At 38.2% G+C, this 18,004-nt stretch overlaps 1 protein-coding gene across 5 annotated transcripts in view; it reads left to right on the forward strand.

The window, feature by feature from the left end:
• The window catches only part of slc44a5b (solute carrier family 44 member 5b), a 340,353-nt gene that overhangs the window by 317,914 nt on the left and 4,435 nt on the right, over nucleotides 1-18,004 (forward strand). For 3 of the 5 annotated variants that reach the window (XM_028811194.2, XM_028811196.2, XM_051933316.1), the window contains 8 exons: nucleotides 1,740-2,002; nucleotides 3,883-3,977; nucleotides 7,944-8,047; nucleotides 9,033-9,106; nucleotides 9,189-9,259; nucleotides 9,513-9,601; nucleotides 12,801-12,885; nucleotides 14,652-16,806. In XM_028811194.2, coding sequence (XP_028667027.1) covers nucleotides 1,740-2,002; nucleotides 3,883-3,977; nucleotides 7,944-8,047; nucleotides 9,033-9,106; nucleotides 9,189-9,259; nucleotides 9,513-9,601; nucleotides 12,801-12,885; nucleotides 14,652-14,764 — 894 coding nt within the window. In that variant the 3' untranslated portion in view covers nucleotides 14,765-16,806. Of the gene's footprint in view, nucleotides 1-1,739; nucleotides 2,003-3,882; nucleotides 3,978-7,943; nucleotides 8,048-9,032; nucleotides 9,107-9,188; nucleotides 9,260-9,512; nucleotides 9,602-12,800; nucleotides 12,886-14,651; nucleotides 16,807-18,004 lie in introns of those variants that run through there. The other 2 variants (XM_028811195.2, XM_028811197.2) reach the window with 1 other exon arrangement.

Genomic DNA, 18,004 nt, shown 5'->3' on the forward strand with positions numbered 1-18,004 from the left:
GGTGGCGCAGTGGGTAGCGCTGCTGCCTCGCAGTTGGAAGACCTGGGGACCCGGGTTCGCTTCCCGGGTCCTCCCTGCGTGGAGTTTGCATGTTCTCCCCGTGTCTGTGTGGGTTTCCTCCGGGCGCTCCGGTTTCCTCCCACAGTCCAAAGACATGCAGGTTAGGTGGATTGGCGCTTCTAAATTGGCCCTAGTGTGTGCTTGGTGTGTGGGTGTGTTTGTGTGTGTCCTGCGGTGGGTTGGCACCCTGCCCAGGATTGGTTCCTGCCTTGTGCCCTGTGTTGGCTGGGATTGGCTCCAGCAGACCCCCGTGACCCTGTGTTCGGATTCAGCGGGTTGGAAAATTGATGGATGTATGGATTAATACAGTATATCAAATATTGTATATTTAATCTTGTGGACAAAAAGTAAATTGCAGTTTTTTTTTGGCTGGTGACACCTTTGTTAGTTTTACTTGTTCCAGAGGTTTGTGGATCAGGAAACATCTCTGAAATTATTCTTAGCAGAGAGTTTCACCTTTGGCGCCTTAGTATTGTATCAAGTTCATCTTCAGCAGTTCTTTGTGTTAAGCAGGGTCTAGTTTCTCAGTGTTTTCTTCTTAAATATACTGTATCTTATTAAATATTAACCTTACAGCAGTGCTGTTGACAGCATGATAGCACTGTGTCTAGTGCTGTGGCTTCCGAGCTCCAGGCTTCTGGGTTCTAACCATTTTCCCTGTTTCTGCATAGGTTTTTCTGCCACATCTCAAAAACATACATGTTAGTTTTGTGAAGTACCAAGATAGCCCCCATATGATTCAGTGTGTGTGCGTGTTAACCCTACTGAGATGGCATACCATCCAGAGATGGTCCTTACCTTCAGTCCAGTACTATCCACAACCGTAAACTCGATAATCGGCCTAGAAAATGAATAAATAGTTCAAAGCTGGCACTGCATTAGGAATTGACATAATCAAAGAGCATGTAACTCTCAGTTTTGACAGAAAATGCAAAGGTGACAATGAAAGGAAACAAAACTAAATGATAATTATGAACATGATTAAATAGCTTTAATCTGAAAAAAAAAAAAAAAAAAATATATATATATATATATATATATATATATATATTCATGGCATTCGTAGTCTGAATCACAATCTGATTGTATGGGTGGTTACCTACCTTGCTGACCAACCATAAGCGTTACCTGGTAGGTAACCACCCATACAATCAGATTGTGATTCAGACTACGAATGCCATGAATGTAATTACCCCGATCTACATGCTGTCAAATGAACGAACCACACGCCGTGGCGCAACGTTAGGGGCTTCGCCTCTAGCGCTGACATCCGAGGTTCAATTCCCGAGAGGGAATGCAGTGAGTGTATACGCCTGATGAGCCCAGAATTAGGGCGAAACACGTGTCGCGCACTCTTTGCATTATTTGACAGTAAAACAATTTTCATATATATATATACATATAATAATTTCTTTTTACATTATTCTGCTAACATCTTGTAAATCAGTGATAGTGCTCACTGTGATTCGTGACATAATAGAAAGTCTAATGACTGATATATTTATTAGTGTAATTATGTTAGCGATGCAGGCCTACCACTGACTGAATGCCTCTGAAGCACGTGGTCTATCTTTGTTTGATATTGTAGCTTTTATAATTTAAAACCTTGCATAATATGTGTGTGCTTTGAAGTTGTTCTTTACTCTTTCTCTCTTTGTTTTTTTCCCACACTTTTACAGACATTTAACAAAACAAATGTGACAAAAGTTTGCCCAGGATCTCAGTGCACATTTGCATTCTATGGTGGGGAGAGCCTTTACCACAGATATATCCTGGTCCTGCAGATTTGCAATGTCTTTGTCTTCCTGTGGCTGGTTAACTTTGCCATTGCTTTAGGCCAGTGCACTCTGGCTGGGGCCTTTGCATCATATTACTGGGCATTAAGGAAGCCAGCAGACATTCCACAGTACCCTCTCTTCTCTTCCTTTGGGAGAGCAATAAGGTATGTATGCAGGCAGCTGCGGCAGAATATCTGAAGGATCTTTTGTTATCATAAGGTTGATGGATTGATTGACTCAATGGTAGATGTATACCAGCAATATTATAATCAGTTCTTCCTAAACACTGTCTAGTCCCAGAAATCACTCTTGATGTTCTGAATTATAAGTTTTCATTTTCTAGGGAAATAGTGGCTTGATTTTATGTCTATGGAAATGACATTAAAAAAATAGAGAAACTATGAATATGAACAGAAAAATGTTCTGTCATATAACTATGCTTTTTAAAATATATTTTTTAAATCACATATTCATCCCATAGTTTGGGGTTAAAGATGATAAGGTACTGCAAGTAGAAATTTTCCTCAGCTTATGGAAGTTTGACTCGCCATAATGTGTGTCCCAAAGTGCACACATTTCTTGTCACTTGTGTATTTGCACTGGATTTTCGAATTTAGCCACTATACTTACTGACTTAAACCTTTGGTACGTTCTAGTTAGTGTTCCTGTGGGACTTAACTTGCTTCATATGTAAGAAACCATTGGGACTGTTTTGCCCTCTGGGCATCCACACCATGGCACCATACAAATGATGTGTACTTGGTGGCCAAGATGTTAACTCCTTGTTAATGCAACCAGCCTGCTTTTTTAAAGAACCAATCATGTGTCTACAGTTCAATATAGAGCATCTCAGAAACAAACTGGCCCCTAAAGCAAATAAGCCACAAATACTCAAGTAACAGCTGCTTACAACAGTGGTGTGCAGAAGGTCATCTCCAGATGCACCAAGCATTGCATTTTGAAGCGGATGAAGTACAGAAACAGAAGACCATGATGACTTCTGCTTCTTTCAGCTAATACTAGGATGATGAGGGTACAGTAAGCACATGGGGCCAAAACTGGACAACTGAATTTTGGAAAAATGTCTCCTGGTCTGGTGGATCTTGATTTCTTCTGCATGACATTCAGATGGTAGAGTCAGAGTTTAGTATCTACAACATGAATCTGTGGATTCATTATCCTGCCTTGTGTCAACAGTATTGGCTTGTAGTGTTTGAATCTTATAAAGTAGGCACTGAATGTTATGCATATGAGCAGAAAGATCTGGAAGTAGAAGAGGATTTGTGTTTAGGGATAGGCACCCACAAAACACATTTGGCTGTTTACCCCACCATGTGGTCAGAAGGTATGAAGAATGATTAGCTTTCATGCAAAAAGTTGTGAAAAGAAACAGGGTGCTGCTCCAGTTTAGGTAATGTCCCCTTTCCTAATTAAGACACCCCCTTGTACCCAAATATAGAATGCATCATGAAGTATCACCTGCATACAAACTGAGCTCCATATTGCCCACACTAATTATTGAAAAAGTACTGGGTTATATGGTAACGTCTAGCTTTCAGTGTTATTAGTTTTTTACTCCCCTGTCACACAAACTGACACTTGTCACTACTAAAGAATCATCATCTATAACTAACATAATAATGTATTAAATGAGAATTGCTTAATTTAAGTACTTTGTGTACAATTGAAGTTAGTATCTTAGTGACAGTTGCAAAAATCAGCCAGAAGATGGCACTATTGATTCATCATATCATTCCTTTAAGGTTTAGCTGTTCCTTGCAATGCCATTCATTGTCATTTTGCTTCACAGTTAAGCACATTTGTTGCTAGTCTCTCTGCTGTAGAATGCCAAGCATCTACAACCTAGCAACAATACTGTACAAGGAACAGTAGGCCACACTACATAAACAATAGATATCAGTAAAAATGTAATAGTATCAGACTAAAAACTATGACTATTGCATGTACATTTACTTTTATTATTATTCTGTCCAAGGCTATGGTTATTGATTGAATAAATCATTTTTATATTTTCATCTTGAAGGTATCATACAGGGTCTCTTGCTTTTGGATCTTTGATCCTTGCCACTGTGCAGCTGATCAGAATTATTTTGGAATATCTGGACCATAAGCTTAAAGGTAAGTGAAGTGAGTTGTTTTAGAATTATGAAGTGTCATGTCTTTTCCATGTAGACCCCTTTCTTGATCCTGGAAAGGCATAATTGCTGTTTATTTTCATTTCAGCCAGTTTCCACATTTTTATGTACAAAATTTTTACATTTTTTGGTCAGCTTGTAAACAGCTGTATTCACAGTTTTTAATCACTTCTTATTTGCTTATTCAGTCACTAATTAATAATGAGACTTAAAAGATAGCAAATCCAGCAGACCCACCATCTTGTTCCTACTTCATTAAAACATTTGGAAAGAAACTAGAGGGAAGCCTGAATGACCAAAGTATGTTTTGGTCTCGCATTTCATGTAAAAAGTTGAGAATACCAAAAAAAAAATAGTTATCTGTTAGAACTAACTTCTCAGTTAAGAACCAACCTTAGCAACAATCAGCAGCCCAGGTTAGAGATGTTTAATTTGGATCCTTGTGTAACAAAGGCGCTATATAAGCACCCGACCCGACACAGATAGACAGAGGCACGTATAAACAAGCAGGACTTTTATTTTTCTTCACCCGTGGGTGCACATCTTCCCCGTGACCCACAGGCAATACACAGTCCGCAAAACACAATTAACACAACACTCTTTTCTTCTCTTCCTTACCACCACTCCTCCTCAAGCTTTGTCCCCTTTCCTCCCAACTCTGGCTTCTCGAGTGATGGTGGCTGGCCCTTTTTATATCCCACCCGGAAGCGTTCCAGGTGCTTGACCACCTGGTCCTAATTACCCTTTCGGGTGGACTGAAGATATATCCAGCTGGGCTGCTGACTCCATGCAGCTCCCCCTAGCGGCCATCTGAGCCCCCAACCAGGCTGTGGAGGACTCCATCTCCCATGGAGCCATGCAACAAGTTGGGGGATCATTGTCCGCCAGGGAGGCTGACACCAAGCGTCCCGGGGGAGGTATTGAGCTGCCCATGGTTACTCCCGGAACAGATGCAGAAGGGGCGAACCCTGCCGGGCATGGAACCTAGCTGTCCGCCACACCTGTTAGACTGTAGTTTGGCTAGTGGTGCACTTTAGAAAAACTTATTATCATCTGGGGACTTGAACATGTCTGTTTCTAAAGTGTACATTCATTAGATCCTCTTCCTTGTTTTATGTGTATATCATTAATTCAATTTAATTCACCTTATGTTTTTATGGCACTGTTCACTGAATTACCCTACACGTATTATATAAACTAACATTCTGTTAGCCTTCTTAATGGCTTCTGAACACTGTCTAGTGGACTTACGACTCCTAAATCCTTCTCATAAGGTGTACTTTCGATTTTCAGACCTCACATTGTGTATTCAAACCTAATATTTTTATTTCCTACATGTAATACGGCAATAGTGACAAAGCAGTTCAGTACTGATTAACCTAAATGAAAACTTAAACCCATCTATTAATTCATTGTTGAACTGTGGCCAATAGACAATGGAAGAAAGGTAAAGAAAAACTCAAGTCACCATACCATAAATGGAGAAAATATATCTTGGGGGTGATCCAAGATCAGTTACAACACACAAAGTCAGACACAGTGACAGTCCTGGAGACCTCAGCTAATTAGTTGCTCACCCACTTTTGGGCATTATATAGCAGAGTCTGTACTGGGCCATCTAATCTGACAATAGCATCTTTACATCTGTTGATTTCAAGGCTCCCTTCAAGGTGTCTTTTCCATAGGAAGTCAACTTCACTTACCAACATTTGGGGTTTTTATTTCATCTTTTGTAGTTTTTTCTGTTTTTATCACAATTTTATTAAAATTAGAATGTTATGACAAAGTACATCGAAAATCCAGTGCAAATGCACAAGTACAATATTTCAAAGAATTTTGTAAATAAAATCTTTTGAAAAGAAGTACCCCATGGCAGTCTCCCCTCTTCCAAAACCTGCCCAACCTTGTGAAAATAACAAAGGAAAGAAGAAATGGAGAGAGGTGCAAGAGTAGCCCCAAGCCTAGGTACAGTCCTAAAAATACTCCAGGAGAGATAAGAGAAAGGTAAAAGAAGGGAATGGGATCACCAAGCCAAGGTCTTCCAGTCCCCCACCAAGCAGCTGCTTTTCACTTGTCAATAGTGGTACCAAAAACTCCATTAATCCAAGGTGAGGATAATCCCCAAAGGACTAAACTGAAAAATGAGGATTTCCACAAATTAATGAAAAGACCAAATCAGAGGCCTTATTGGGTGACAGATGCCAAAATGTTTATTGAAATTATGAGAAAGACAGAGAGAAGGCTGAGAGATCCAAGAGCAAGACAATATGAAATAGGAAGGGAATGTTCAATGCCCGAACCTTGGAAAGAGATGGAGATATGGGTCCTAAAAGAAGAAACATTTCAGTATAATGTAGTTTTTTGTGTATTATTTTTACTTGTAGCAGTGTTTCTTTCTTCCTAATTTAATTCAATGTACAGTTATGATTGGTAGTACGATTTTGCAGATTTTTATACCTGAATATATGATTCTTATTCAAGGAGTAAAAATATGTAGAAACAGTAGATTGTAAACCTTGTTACTCTTTATACAGGCTTTCACAAGGCTATACCTTTTTAAAGGTGTTTCCAAAGATATTTAAGATATTAATCAAATATGGTCATATGCATTTATTATATCATCATTATATCACACCTACCAAAAGAACCTACAGTAGATAGATTCCTCAAGTGGTAATATTTCACAGAAAAACTGAAAACCAATTAGAGGATGCTGACTTATTAAACCTGTGGTGGGCTGGCGCTCTGCCTGGGGTTTGTTTCCTGCCTTGCGCCCTGTGTTGGCTGGGATTGGCTCCAGCAGACACCCATGACCCTGTGGTTAGGATATAGCGGGTTGGATAATGGATGGATGGATGACTAATTAAACAATAAAACAAAAGTTAATTGCTGAAATAAAAAGCACAATATAATGAAAACTAAAAATAAAATGAAAAGATAAAGAAGAAAGAAAAATAATCTGGAAACACTGGTAGCAAAGTCAATTAACATCCAAAAGAAACATCAGAAAACAATGAACTTCCAGTGATCAAAATGCTTACACCAAGTACATGAGAAGCAAATGCACAACAAGCATCAACGCACGTTAGTAATCATAGGAAATTAGAGGTTTCACCCCCTTAGGTTCAGTCATTATGGGGAAAAGAAACCAAAAATGAAAGCCATGGTAGAGCCCCATCAAGAACGTGGCTTTGGATGTTGTTAGAATAACATTCATCTGTGTTATCTGAAAAAACTGACATTTTACAACATTACATTTGGTTTGATATGGTGCCATTTAACGTTATAGCAAAAGTGTATACTATTATCTTTGATCATCCATCCATCCATTATCCAACCCGCTATATCCTAACTACAGGGTCACGGTGGTCTGCTGGAGCCAATCCCAGCCAACACAGGGGGCAAGGCAGGAGACAAACCCCAGGCAGGGCGTCAGCCCACCACAGTCTTTGATCATTCATCATTCATCTTTTATGTCTGCAGTGACTTATGCCTTTCACTTTTATTATGTCTCTCTGTGATGCTCAACTGAATATGTTCATCATTTTCTTATGCCTTTCAGTCCAGTTTAAGGTATTTGACAAATGCTTCAGCCATTATAAGTATTTATGTAATGAGCATAATATTATCCATAATAACTATTATTAGACTTTTATAATCTCTGTATTTTAGTTATACTGTACCTGATTGCTGTTAATGTATAAAGAATGATGTAGCAGGTCGATTTTCCTTGGGGTCAATATCTATCTATCTATCTATCTATCTATCTATCTATCTATCTATCTATCTATCTATCTATCTATCTATGTGATCGGTACCATATACTGTTTAATCATTAAAGTGTTGAATCTGATATGAACCTGTATGACATGGAAACATCCACTAGGTGGCGAGAGTGCTACACCATTTCCCTTTTGTGCCCAGTATTGACACTGACTTTGTCTTACAGGTGCAGAGAATGTTTTTGCCAGATTCTTGTTATGCTGTCTCAAGTGCTGCTTCTGGTGCTTGGAGCATTTCATTAAATTTATGAACAGAAATGCATACATAATGGTGAGTGCATCAGTACAGTATGCAGACGCATATTCTCTTATTATAACTTAATAAGCAAATTTGCATAACAAGGGTCATTTGTGTCACACAGGAAGGTGACAAAGTTATAATCTGTGTTTCGATGCCAGGCTTGTTTTTAAAATAAAAAGCAAGCAACACTAGTAGCTTATGTGCCATTGAACATGGTAGCTGAACTAAATGGAAGCAATTTTTTTTTTGGTAAATTTCCACAAACACATTTTCATTGTTTAAAAAAAGAGTTTGATTTCCAGAAAGAAATCTAAAAAATTAAGAAAAATAACAAAAAGATTTGTGAAAGTCCATAAGAAAATACCATTCAGCAATAACTGTATACAACATAACTAGAGAGTGTTCATTTTTATATAGTGCACTTCCGACTGTAATTTATGAATATAGGGTAAGAATTGGAATTGAGAGATTGGCTGTCTCCACCTCATTCAGCCATTTTAAATCTTACTATGGTAATGCAATGACAGAGAGGAGAAAATTAAGTATATGTAGCAAGGTTTTTCCATTCCCTGTTATGATTGTAGTTTTAAACTCAATGTTTAGTGAAGCTACAGTGTTTCTATATTAGGTTTATAAGAAGTTGGCTGTGGCTGTGTGTCTCTCATTTCTTTCTATGGTCTAAGCGCCTGTTTTTAACTAATTTGGCCACTCTATCTGGTAACTGCATGTGTAAGCTCATTGGTCTGAATAGATGTTTCTGTTCAGAATATATGCAACTTTCGGTTACCCAGACCAAAGAAAGTGGGTGTTGAATGATTTGACTTGAATTTGGTGCTTCTTAGTAACTTTTCTACAGCTCTTCCATTTCAGTAAGAACAGTTCTGTATGACACACAGAAAAGAGGTGTGCGATGCCATGTCAGTATTTCTTAAGTCATGCTAAAATGACTGTGAAATAAATAAGGGTTTCAGTAACTTGTCACTCACATGTCTTCCTGTTTGCTCGTTGTCTTTAGATTGCAATATATGGCAAAGGTTTCTGCACATCTGCAAAGGAGGCCTTCTTTTTGTTGATGAGAAACATTGTAAGGTAACATTTCTTTGCATCCCAAATAAGTGGTTTTGTGTCCAATAATCTACTTAATCTTATGTGCCTTTCTTTTTCTCTCCAGAGTTGCAGTGTTAGATAAGGTTACCGACTTTCTGCTGTTCCTTGGAAAAGTATTCATTGCAGGAAGCGTTGGTAAGAGGAATTGAATTTGTAACAGTTCTAATCATCTGAACACCCGCAGCCTTTTGGCTTGCAAGAAACGAATCAGTTATCTCTGATATGTTCCTAATTTTTTTCAGTATAGTTAATTGATCCTCACAGCCCTGAATTGGATTAATTGATCTGAGAATGTTATATTAGATTGTGTGTGTGTTTTCTAATGGATATGTGCATTTGTTAATTTTTATTAGGCTTGCTTTTTATTAAACTGTGTTGTTTTCCACAGGTGTCCTTGCCTTCTTTTTCTTTACTCGCAGAATACCTTTTATACAAGAAGAAGCACCATCTTTAAACTACTATTGGGTGCCACTTCTGGTAAGTTAAAGGAGACTAAAAGGTGTAGTCAGCTAGTAGCTACTATTACTAAACACTTGTACTCTGTTCAGTTGTAATAGCTCTTAATAAATCATTTTATTTTTTTGATGCACAATATAAAATTGTAACAGAACTTAAAATAAACATGGTGTGTGATTAAGGTAAGCGGTGGAGTAAGACGGACAGTAGTGGAATAACCAACTAGACAATTAAAGTACATGTAGATAATTACTATAAAGAAAACAGACTTGCAGTAATTGTACTTAAAAGTCGCATAGCGCCACAGTGTTTTGCCGTGTTGTCTCTCAGCTCCATAGGCCTAGGTTTCAATGCTATCTTTGGCACTGTCTTGAGTTCACACGTTTTCTTTGCATTTGCTAAGTATTCCTGTTTAATTTACTCCAGGTAATTGATGACTCTAAATTGGCCAGTTGTAAGTGAATGAGTGTGGGTGTGTGCTTAAATGGGCCCTGTGATGGACTGGACTGTCCTGTCCAAGCTCATTTATTGTCTTGCTCCTGATATTGGGAATGGACAATGTCATTTAATTCAATTAAGTAGTAGCAGAAAATTAATGTATGGATGGATAATTGCACTTGATGTGATTCATATGGTGATATTCATTTTTAAGGAAAGGTTGTAAAGTAAACATGTGGATAAATCAATAAGAAAAAGGCAATTTGAAAATTATGCCATAAACACAACGGATAGAAACTGACGCAGCACAGTATGTTTGCCACAGCTTGTGCATAGTATGAACATGTACAGGGCAGTAGTCTGCCATTGTCTAGTTGAAGTCAAGGTCAAAAGAACATGGATGCTCCGCTGCGGGATTGCACCGTTGTTGAACAATGTGCCATAGTAAGATTTCTTTTGGGAGCAGGAGTGAAACCTGCTAAAATTCACTGAAGGATGTTGGCTCAATATGTAAGTGAAAACACAAAAGGTTTACGAACAGGTAAAAAGGTTTAAATTGGGAAGAACAAGTGTAACCGTAAAAATTTGATCTGGACAACCATCAACATTGCGCCCACAAGCCCTCATCGACATGGCAAATGCTTCATCAGAGAAGACTGTCGGATTACATTGTCCACTGTTGCTTCCCATTTGGATATCAGCTAGTTGTATATGCCATAGTGCAAAATCACTCGAGGTACCGAAAAGTTTGCATAAGATGGGTACCAAAAGAGCTGATTCATTGGTACAAGGCAATATCCTTCAGTAAATGTCAGCAGGTTTCATTTACTCTGTCAAAGAAATCTGATAATGGCGCATTGTTCAACAAAAGGTGCAATCTAGCAGCAGAGCACCCATCTTCATTTGACTTTGGCTTCAAGTTGACTAATAGCAAAGCACTGTGCTGTGCATGTTCAAACTACCCACAAACCATTGTGAACATGTTGTATTGCATCAGCTTCTATCCGTTGTAGTTACCATATAATTTTCAAATTGCCTTTGCTATTTGACTTACCCTCACAAGACTGTCAAACAGGATGCCACTATGTAGAGAGATACAGATATGCAGTGCACCATGTTAAAGGAATACTCCCCCTAAAAATGTATATTTTTTATATGTTACTTAGCCTGTGTAGTTTGTCATGATAACAAGAAAAAAATTTAATGTCACGTTTTCATGCAGAACAGAGGTTCAAAAAAGTTTATAATGTAATACAAGCCATTGGTGGCTAAAGCTGTAGAATGGCAAGCGATGTGGAAAATGTCCATGCAAAAAAGAAAAACAAATTCCTACATTCCACATGTCAGTTATCCAGTTGTATCCTCAAAACATACAAAACACATGCATTTTTGATAAAATATTGTTAAACAGGTTATTCTGGAAAATCAAGTGCACATCATAAACAGCAAACTAAAGAGTTTTTGAACTGAAGACAGGACCCTCATTCATTGGCAAAAAGTCTCCTGTCGTCAATTCAAAAACTCAATCTCATGTGACTTTAGCTTCCTGCTTATGCTGTGTGCTATTTTCTGTAAGAATCTATTTATTGCTAATACTGTATTTTAGCATAAAATGCCTGTTTTGGAAGTTTTGCACATACAACTGGATAATTGATATGAGGAATGTAAGATTTTTTTTTTGTTTCTTTTTTCACACGGTTTGTTGTTGTACAGTGTTAGTATCATTGGCTTATATTATAAACATTTGTTATCTACATTCTAATTGAATTATTACTACAAAATAGATGGGGTAAGTAATACATACAAATATATAATTTTTGGGTGGAGTATTCCTTTAGTGGGCAGCACGGTGGCGCAGTGATATCGCTGCTGCCTCGCAGTTAGGAGAACTGGGTTCGCTTCCCGGGTCCTCCCTGTGTGTTGTCCCTGTGTCTGTGTGGGTTTCCTCCCACAGTCCAAAGATATGCAGGTTAGGTGGATTGGCGATCCTAAATTGTGCTTGGTGTGTGTGCCCTGCAGTGGGCTGGCGCCCTGCCCAGGCATTTGTTCCTGCCTTGTGCCCTGTGTTGGTGGGATTGGCTCCAACAGACCCACCGTGACCCTGTGTTCGGATATAACGGGTTGGACACTGACTGACTGACTGACTGACTGTATTCCTTTAGTGAGTCGATTGAGTGTTTCCATTTTTAAAGCCAGCATCATTATTCAAGGATGGGAGTTCAGTTTCTCTTTAGGGATTTCCTTTACAGCATCATTAATATATGAAGCCCACATGATATGTCTTATGCACATCATATTCAAAACTGAAAAGCACCTCACAAAAGATTTCAGTTACTTTTTAAATGATATACTGCTTATATTATGTAATGTTTGGTATGTACTGTAAAACTGACCCATGTATGTGAGGCAGATCCTTTACAGTGGCATTTATTTTATTTGGTTAATTCCTTTCAAATGAATAAGTGGGTAAAAAAAATGACTGAATGAATGTTTATAATGATACAGGAAAGAAAACTGTCATGTATATTAATACTGTAAGACACACCAGGAGAAAGCAGTCTAAGAATTGGTTAAAATACGATCAAAGTTGTTTGCAGACTCATGGACTCACCTTCTTTTCCTTTGAGGATACGTCCCACGCAGTGTATAAAGTTGCTGCACACACTACTGTGGATGTGACTGCTTTCTCCTTTTCCACACGTCACAAGAAGGTGTGCGTGTTTACTTGTCCATCTTCATGTTAAACTGGACGCCTTTCCTTTCTTTGTTTTTTTTTCTGCAGACTGTAATATTTGGCTCTTATCTCATTGCCCATGGATTTTTCAGTGTCTATGCAATGTGTGTTGACACACTGTTCCTCTGTTTCTGTAAGTAACTCTTCTTTATATAGCAACACTTTTATTAACAACATTATTCTTTAGTTTCTTATTATGGTGGCCTGCAAGTAGAAGTAAAACTTAATATCTGAAAATTATTAGTTACGAAATGTGCCTGGGAGATGCGTGAACAGTACATTTGTATGAAATAACCTTTGATCTTTCCATCCTTGCTGCTTTTGCTATGTTGGATTTGCAGCTACAGCCGAGTAACTCTCCTCAAGTCTAGTTTGCATCTCATCGTGTGCCTCTATTCACTTTTAAGTTGTTTTATTTTTGTGAAAGTTGCTTAATTAAACTTGTGGCTGTTAGCTTATGATTCAGCCAGCTTGTTTGAAAGCCTTATTTAATTCAATAAACAATTTCCACCATTATTCTGTAGACTCTCTAAAAACCAGATGTGCTCTGACTTTTCTGTGAAAGTAGAACTGCATGGGTGGATAGATTTAGAAGTCTGTTTATGTCATTCAGTTTGTGAAGATGATTGTTTGAATTTCTGACGTTAACATTTCTCAGAACTTTATATGGCTTCTAATGATAATTACTTTTAAATGGGAGGGAGGTCTTAAAACTTTTTGGTAATGAAAATTACAAAACATTTTATTTCTGAGGCACAGAAAACCAGTAACTATACAGTTATACTTCATTAGTTAAAGGCTCCACTAGGCAGTTAATTGCACTTTTTGGTTGAAATAATAAGCAGCAGATCTCTGGAGGAAGTGTAAAAAGCATAGCAACAATGAATGAAATAGCGACTACATCAGTGAATGAGTGTCGGACAGCTATCTTAGAATTGTTATGTTGTGAAAGGAGACTTGGTTCACTCAAGCAACCATATGGTCACGTTTAATGCTTTAATAGACATATTCACTAGTTTAGGACTTTAGCATTATTCTTTAAGAAGGCTACATGTTTTGTTTCAACCAGATTTTTTTTAAAATGAAATGAAATAAGTAATTTAAAAATGTATGAATGCATTTGAAAAATCTGTGCATTCTAAGCACAGGGATGATAAAGTTCACTTCAGCGATGTGCTTTTCAGATTATACAGTATTACCTTTAAATAAGGTACTTATGGATAAGCACACACGGCTCCAGTGCATTAAAACCTATGACAACACTATTCCACCTTTGAAGTAACTGTACAAATTAAAAATACAAACTTTACTTTCAAATCTATGGGTATTTCTGACTCAGATGATTAACATCTGGAAAAAGTACCAGTATGAACAAGGACTTTGACACAAGGCAGAAATCATCCTGTATTTGCGTCCATTTATGATAACCTTGTCCTTTATGGTCATATAATTTTTTTAAGAGAGTGCACTGTTTAAATTAATATTTAGAAATCTCAGTGCCTTTGATTTTTAATGTGTAATAAGAACTGTTTTATGTCCAGAGTTTTAAGTCCTTAAAATATAAAAATGGCATGCACTCTGGATAAGTGCGTTATGGCAAATGAGTAACTAAATCTTATTCGTGAAATAAAGGAACAGCTTGGTGCTGTACAGTATTGTGCCTTTGATTGGTCAAATGTTATGGCGTTTCTCTGTACAGAAGATTGAAGTTATCTTGAATGTCTGCTTAGCATGATTCTCTTCCTTTTGATTTTACTTTTGCTCTTTTCATTCATCTGCTCTCAGTGGGCTGGTGGTGTGCTCCTCTAACAAGCTTCCTCTCATTTCTCTTTCTCTTTTTCTTTCTCTCTGCCTTCTTTTATACAATGGTGTCCTTGCCTGCTTGTGTATTGCACTCAGGTGAAGATCTAGAAAGGAATGATGGATCAGCAGGAAAGCCTTACTTCATGTCTCCTGAGTTGCACAGAATCTTGGGAAGAAACGAACAAAACCCCAAAAAGGCTGCTGCCTAATTGCGTTGGATGCTTCACTTCATCTGAAATAGCTTTATTTATTCATAAACTAAGCATGCTTTAAACAATTTGTGGCTGAAGGGTAACTGCAGGGCTCATTGGCAGAAGTTAACATTAACACAAACTGGCAGAGAGAAGGTGACGCTGGGCTCTGTTCACTTTTCACCCTTGCTGGCACACTAATGGGCTCAATTCATTCATCTGGTGCTTTAGGGATGGTCTTACATTTGATGATAGCTGCCTCACTAGCTGACTCAGTCTCATACCTTCCCATCTTACTGGCATAATTGACAGTCAGATATGCATTTTCAGTTTAGGATATGGTTATCTTATTTTGTAAGAGCAAAGACAAATTCAGCAAATGCTTCTTTTAGTATCTGGCCTATTGAAAACCATACAAACTGAAAAACAAGTTCACTTATGATTTTGTGACATGCTAATCATTTTTTTTGTGTTTTTTCCACTCACTGCGCTTTTTCGTATGTTTCTTAATGAAAGTAGGCAGGCTGTACTAAAAGAGGAAGAAGGAAGACCCCTTGCCTGCTCTCGGAGTTCATACTGATCTGAGTGTAGGACAGCCGGTCTTTCTCATGCGTGTAAATGTGAGGTACCTGAAAGCCATTTAAACATTCAGAGCATCTTTCTGAGTGCGCCAAGCAAGTATGATACGGTGAGCTTAGCAGTGGCCATGGCTTTTCAGATGTGCTGACACGTATGACAAGTCCATAATTACTTTTAGATTTTCCAGTGCCCACAAAACGTAACAAAATGTATCTGTGTTGGACAAAGTGCCTTGTACAGGCGGCGTTCTTTATGTGATTTAAAGAGAAAGGAGAATCCTGTATACATTTTATATATGTGATTTTGTTTCTTCTTCACAAATTGAATATGTTTCCATGCATATTTTGGAAATCTGATTTACTATTATTGTCCATTTAATATTCATTTCTTATTACAGAAAGGTAGGAAGAATCTGCATGATTGTACAGATTCATAAATATAAAACACTATCAGAAAAAGAAAAAACAAGAAATATTTAACTATGTAGGTTTACACAGGCTGCGGTGGTTTGGCGCCCTGCCCGGGATGGTTTCCTGCCTTGTGCCCTGTGTTGGCTGGGATTGGCTCCAGCAGACCCCCGTGACCCTGTGTTCGGATTCAGCGGGTTGGAAAATGGATGGATGGATGGTTTAGACAGATTTAATTATGTATATATCATGTACTAGTAAAAAAGATCCTTATCCTGAAAGGAATACTCCAAGCAAAAATGATCTTTTATGTGTTTTTTACCCCATGCTGTTTGTAGTGAAGGTTGAGAAAAATGTTTAGGCTTGTGCTTTCAAGGAGAACAGAGATAATAAAGTTTCTGCCACCGCAGGATGTTTTAATGTTGTTTGCTGTGTTTCCTCAATGGTGTCCCACACCTGCTGGCCCCTAAACTTTGTTATCTCGGCATGAAAATCTGAGCTTAAAAACTTTTGTCAGCCATCACTATAAAAACAGTCATAAAAATGGTAATTTTTGGGTGGTCTATTCTTTTAATATTGAGTGTTCCCAAAAAATGAACAAGGGAAGCATCGATTAAAGGAATACACCTCAAAAAACGATTGTATATGTTACTTACTTTATGTAGTTTTTAGTGAAGGCATAGAAATAATGTTATTTCATGTTTTTATGTAGAATGGAGATAAAAAAATAGATTCTCATAGAACAGAAGTTTATGGTGATATATATCCGTGAAAAAAATCCCATGTTTCTTATGTTGCATAATTCCCATGTCAAATCGCTCAGTCGTATGCTAACAACATCCCAAACACGTGTATTTTTACTAAAATATTGTTAAATAAATCCCTTCCAAAAAATGCTTTGATTCACAAAATGATGCGAATGAGTATTTCAATTGAAGACCCGCATCCTCCCTGCATTCATTTGTCACAAGTCCTGACTGGTAGCAGCTTATTCATTGGCTAACATTGTGTTCACGTCATTTTGGCAGTGCAAAGTTCACCATGAGGCATGTACAACTAAAGGAAAACTGTTAACATGTTACACTCACTTTGTTGTTTTTTTTTTTTTTATCAAGAAGACAATGTGCCTCATACGTGTGCGTATCTGAAGGTCGCTTCACCCGCGCAGTTTCATACGTGTGCGTATCTGAAGGTCGCTTCACCTGCGCAGTTTCATACGTGTGCGTATCTGAAGGTCGCTTCACCTGCGCAGTTTCATACGTGTGCATATCTGAAGGTCGCTTCACTTGCGCAGTTTCATACGTGTGCGTATCTGAAGGTCGCTTCACCCGCGCAGTTTCATACGTGTGCGTAGCTGAAGGTCACTTCACCCGCGCAGTTTCATACGTGTGCATATCTGAAGGTCGCTTCACTTGCGCAGTTTCATACGTGTGCATATCTGAAGATCGCTTCACTTGCGCAGTTTCATACGTGTGCATATCTGAAGGTCGCTTCACTTGCGCAGTTTCATACGTGTGCATATCTGAAGATCGCTTCACTTGCGCAGTTTCATACGTGTGCATATCTGAAGGTCGCTTCACTTGCGCAGTTTCATACGTGTGCATATCTGAAGATCGCTTCACTTGCGCAGTTTCATACGTGTGCATATCTGAAGATCGCTTCACTTGCGCAGTTTCATACGTGTGCATATCTGAAGATCGCTTCACTTGCGCAGTTTCATACGTATGCGTATCTGAAGGTCGCTTCACCTGCGCAGTTTCATACGTGTGCGTATCTGAAGGTCGCTTCACCCGCGCAGTTTCACAGACAGCCACTGAATAATTCTGACAAAGAGATGCCGAGAGGAGAATCTGCAATTCAAATGCTCGTTCGTGTCTGAGCGTGTTCCGTTTTAGTTCACGAGAGTGTTTTTTGGGAAGGGATTTATTTAGCAATATTTTAGTAAACATACATGTGTTTGAAGTGGTGTGAGCATACGACTGGATGACGTCACTGGTGAATTATGCGACATAAGAAACATGGGATTTTTTTTTTCACAGACGTTTTGTTTTTGTCCAATGCTGGCCACCATAGACTTCTTTTCTGTCAGACAGTTGTTTTTTTTTATTCTCCATTCTAAATGAAAACATGACATTCATTTTTTTTTTCCCCCCAACGCTCACTAGGCACTACATATAAAAACAATTTTGGTGCAGTATTCCTTTAAGTAAGTAAGCATAAGGTAGGAATATATTACAAATCAACGTAACTGACGTCATGAACAAGGGGACTA

Source organism: Erpetoichthys calabaricus, chromosome 10 (genome assembly GCF_900747795.2).
Source record: "Erpetoichthys calabaricus chromosome 10, fErpCal1.3, whole genome shotgun sequence".
Lineage (NCBI taxonomy): Eukaryota > Metazoa > Chordata > Cladistia > Polypteriformes > Polypteridae > Erpetoichthys > Erpetoichthys calabaricus.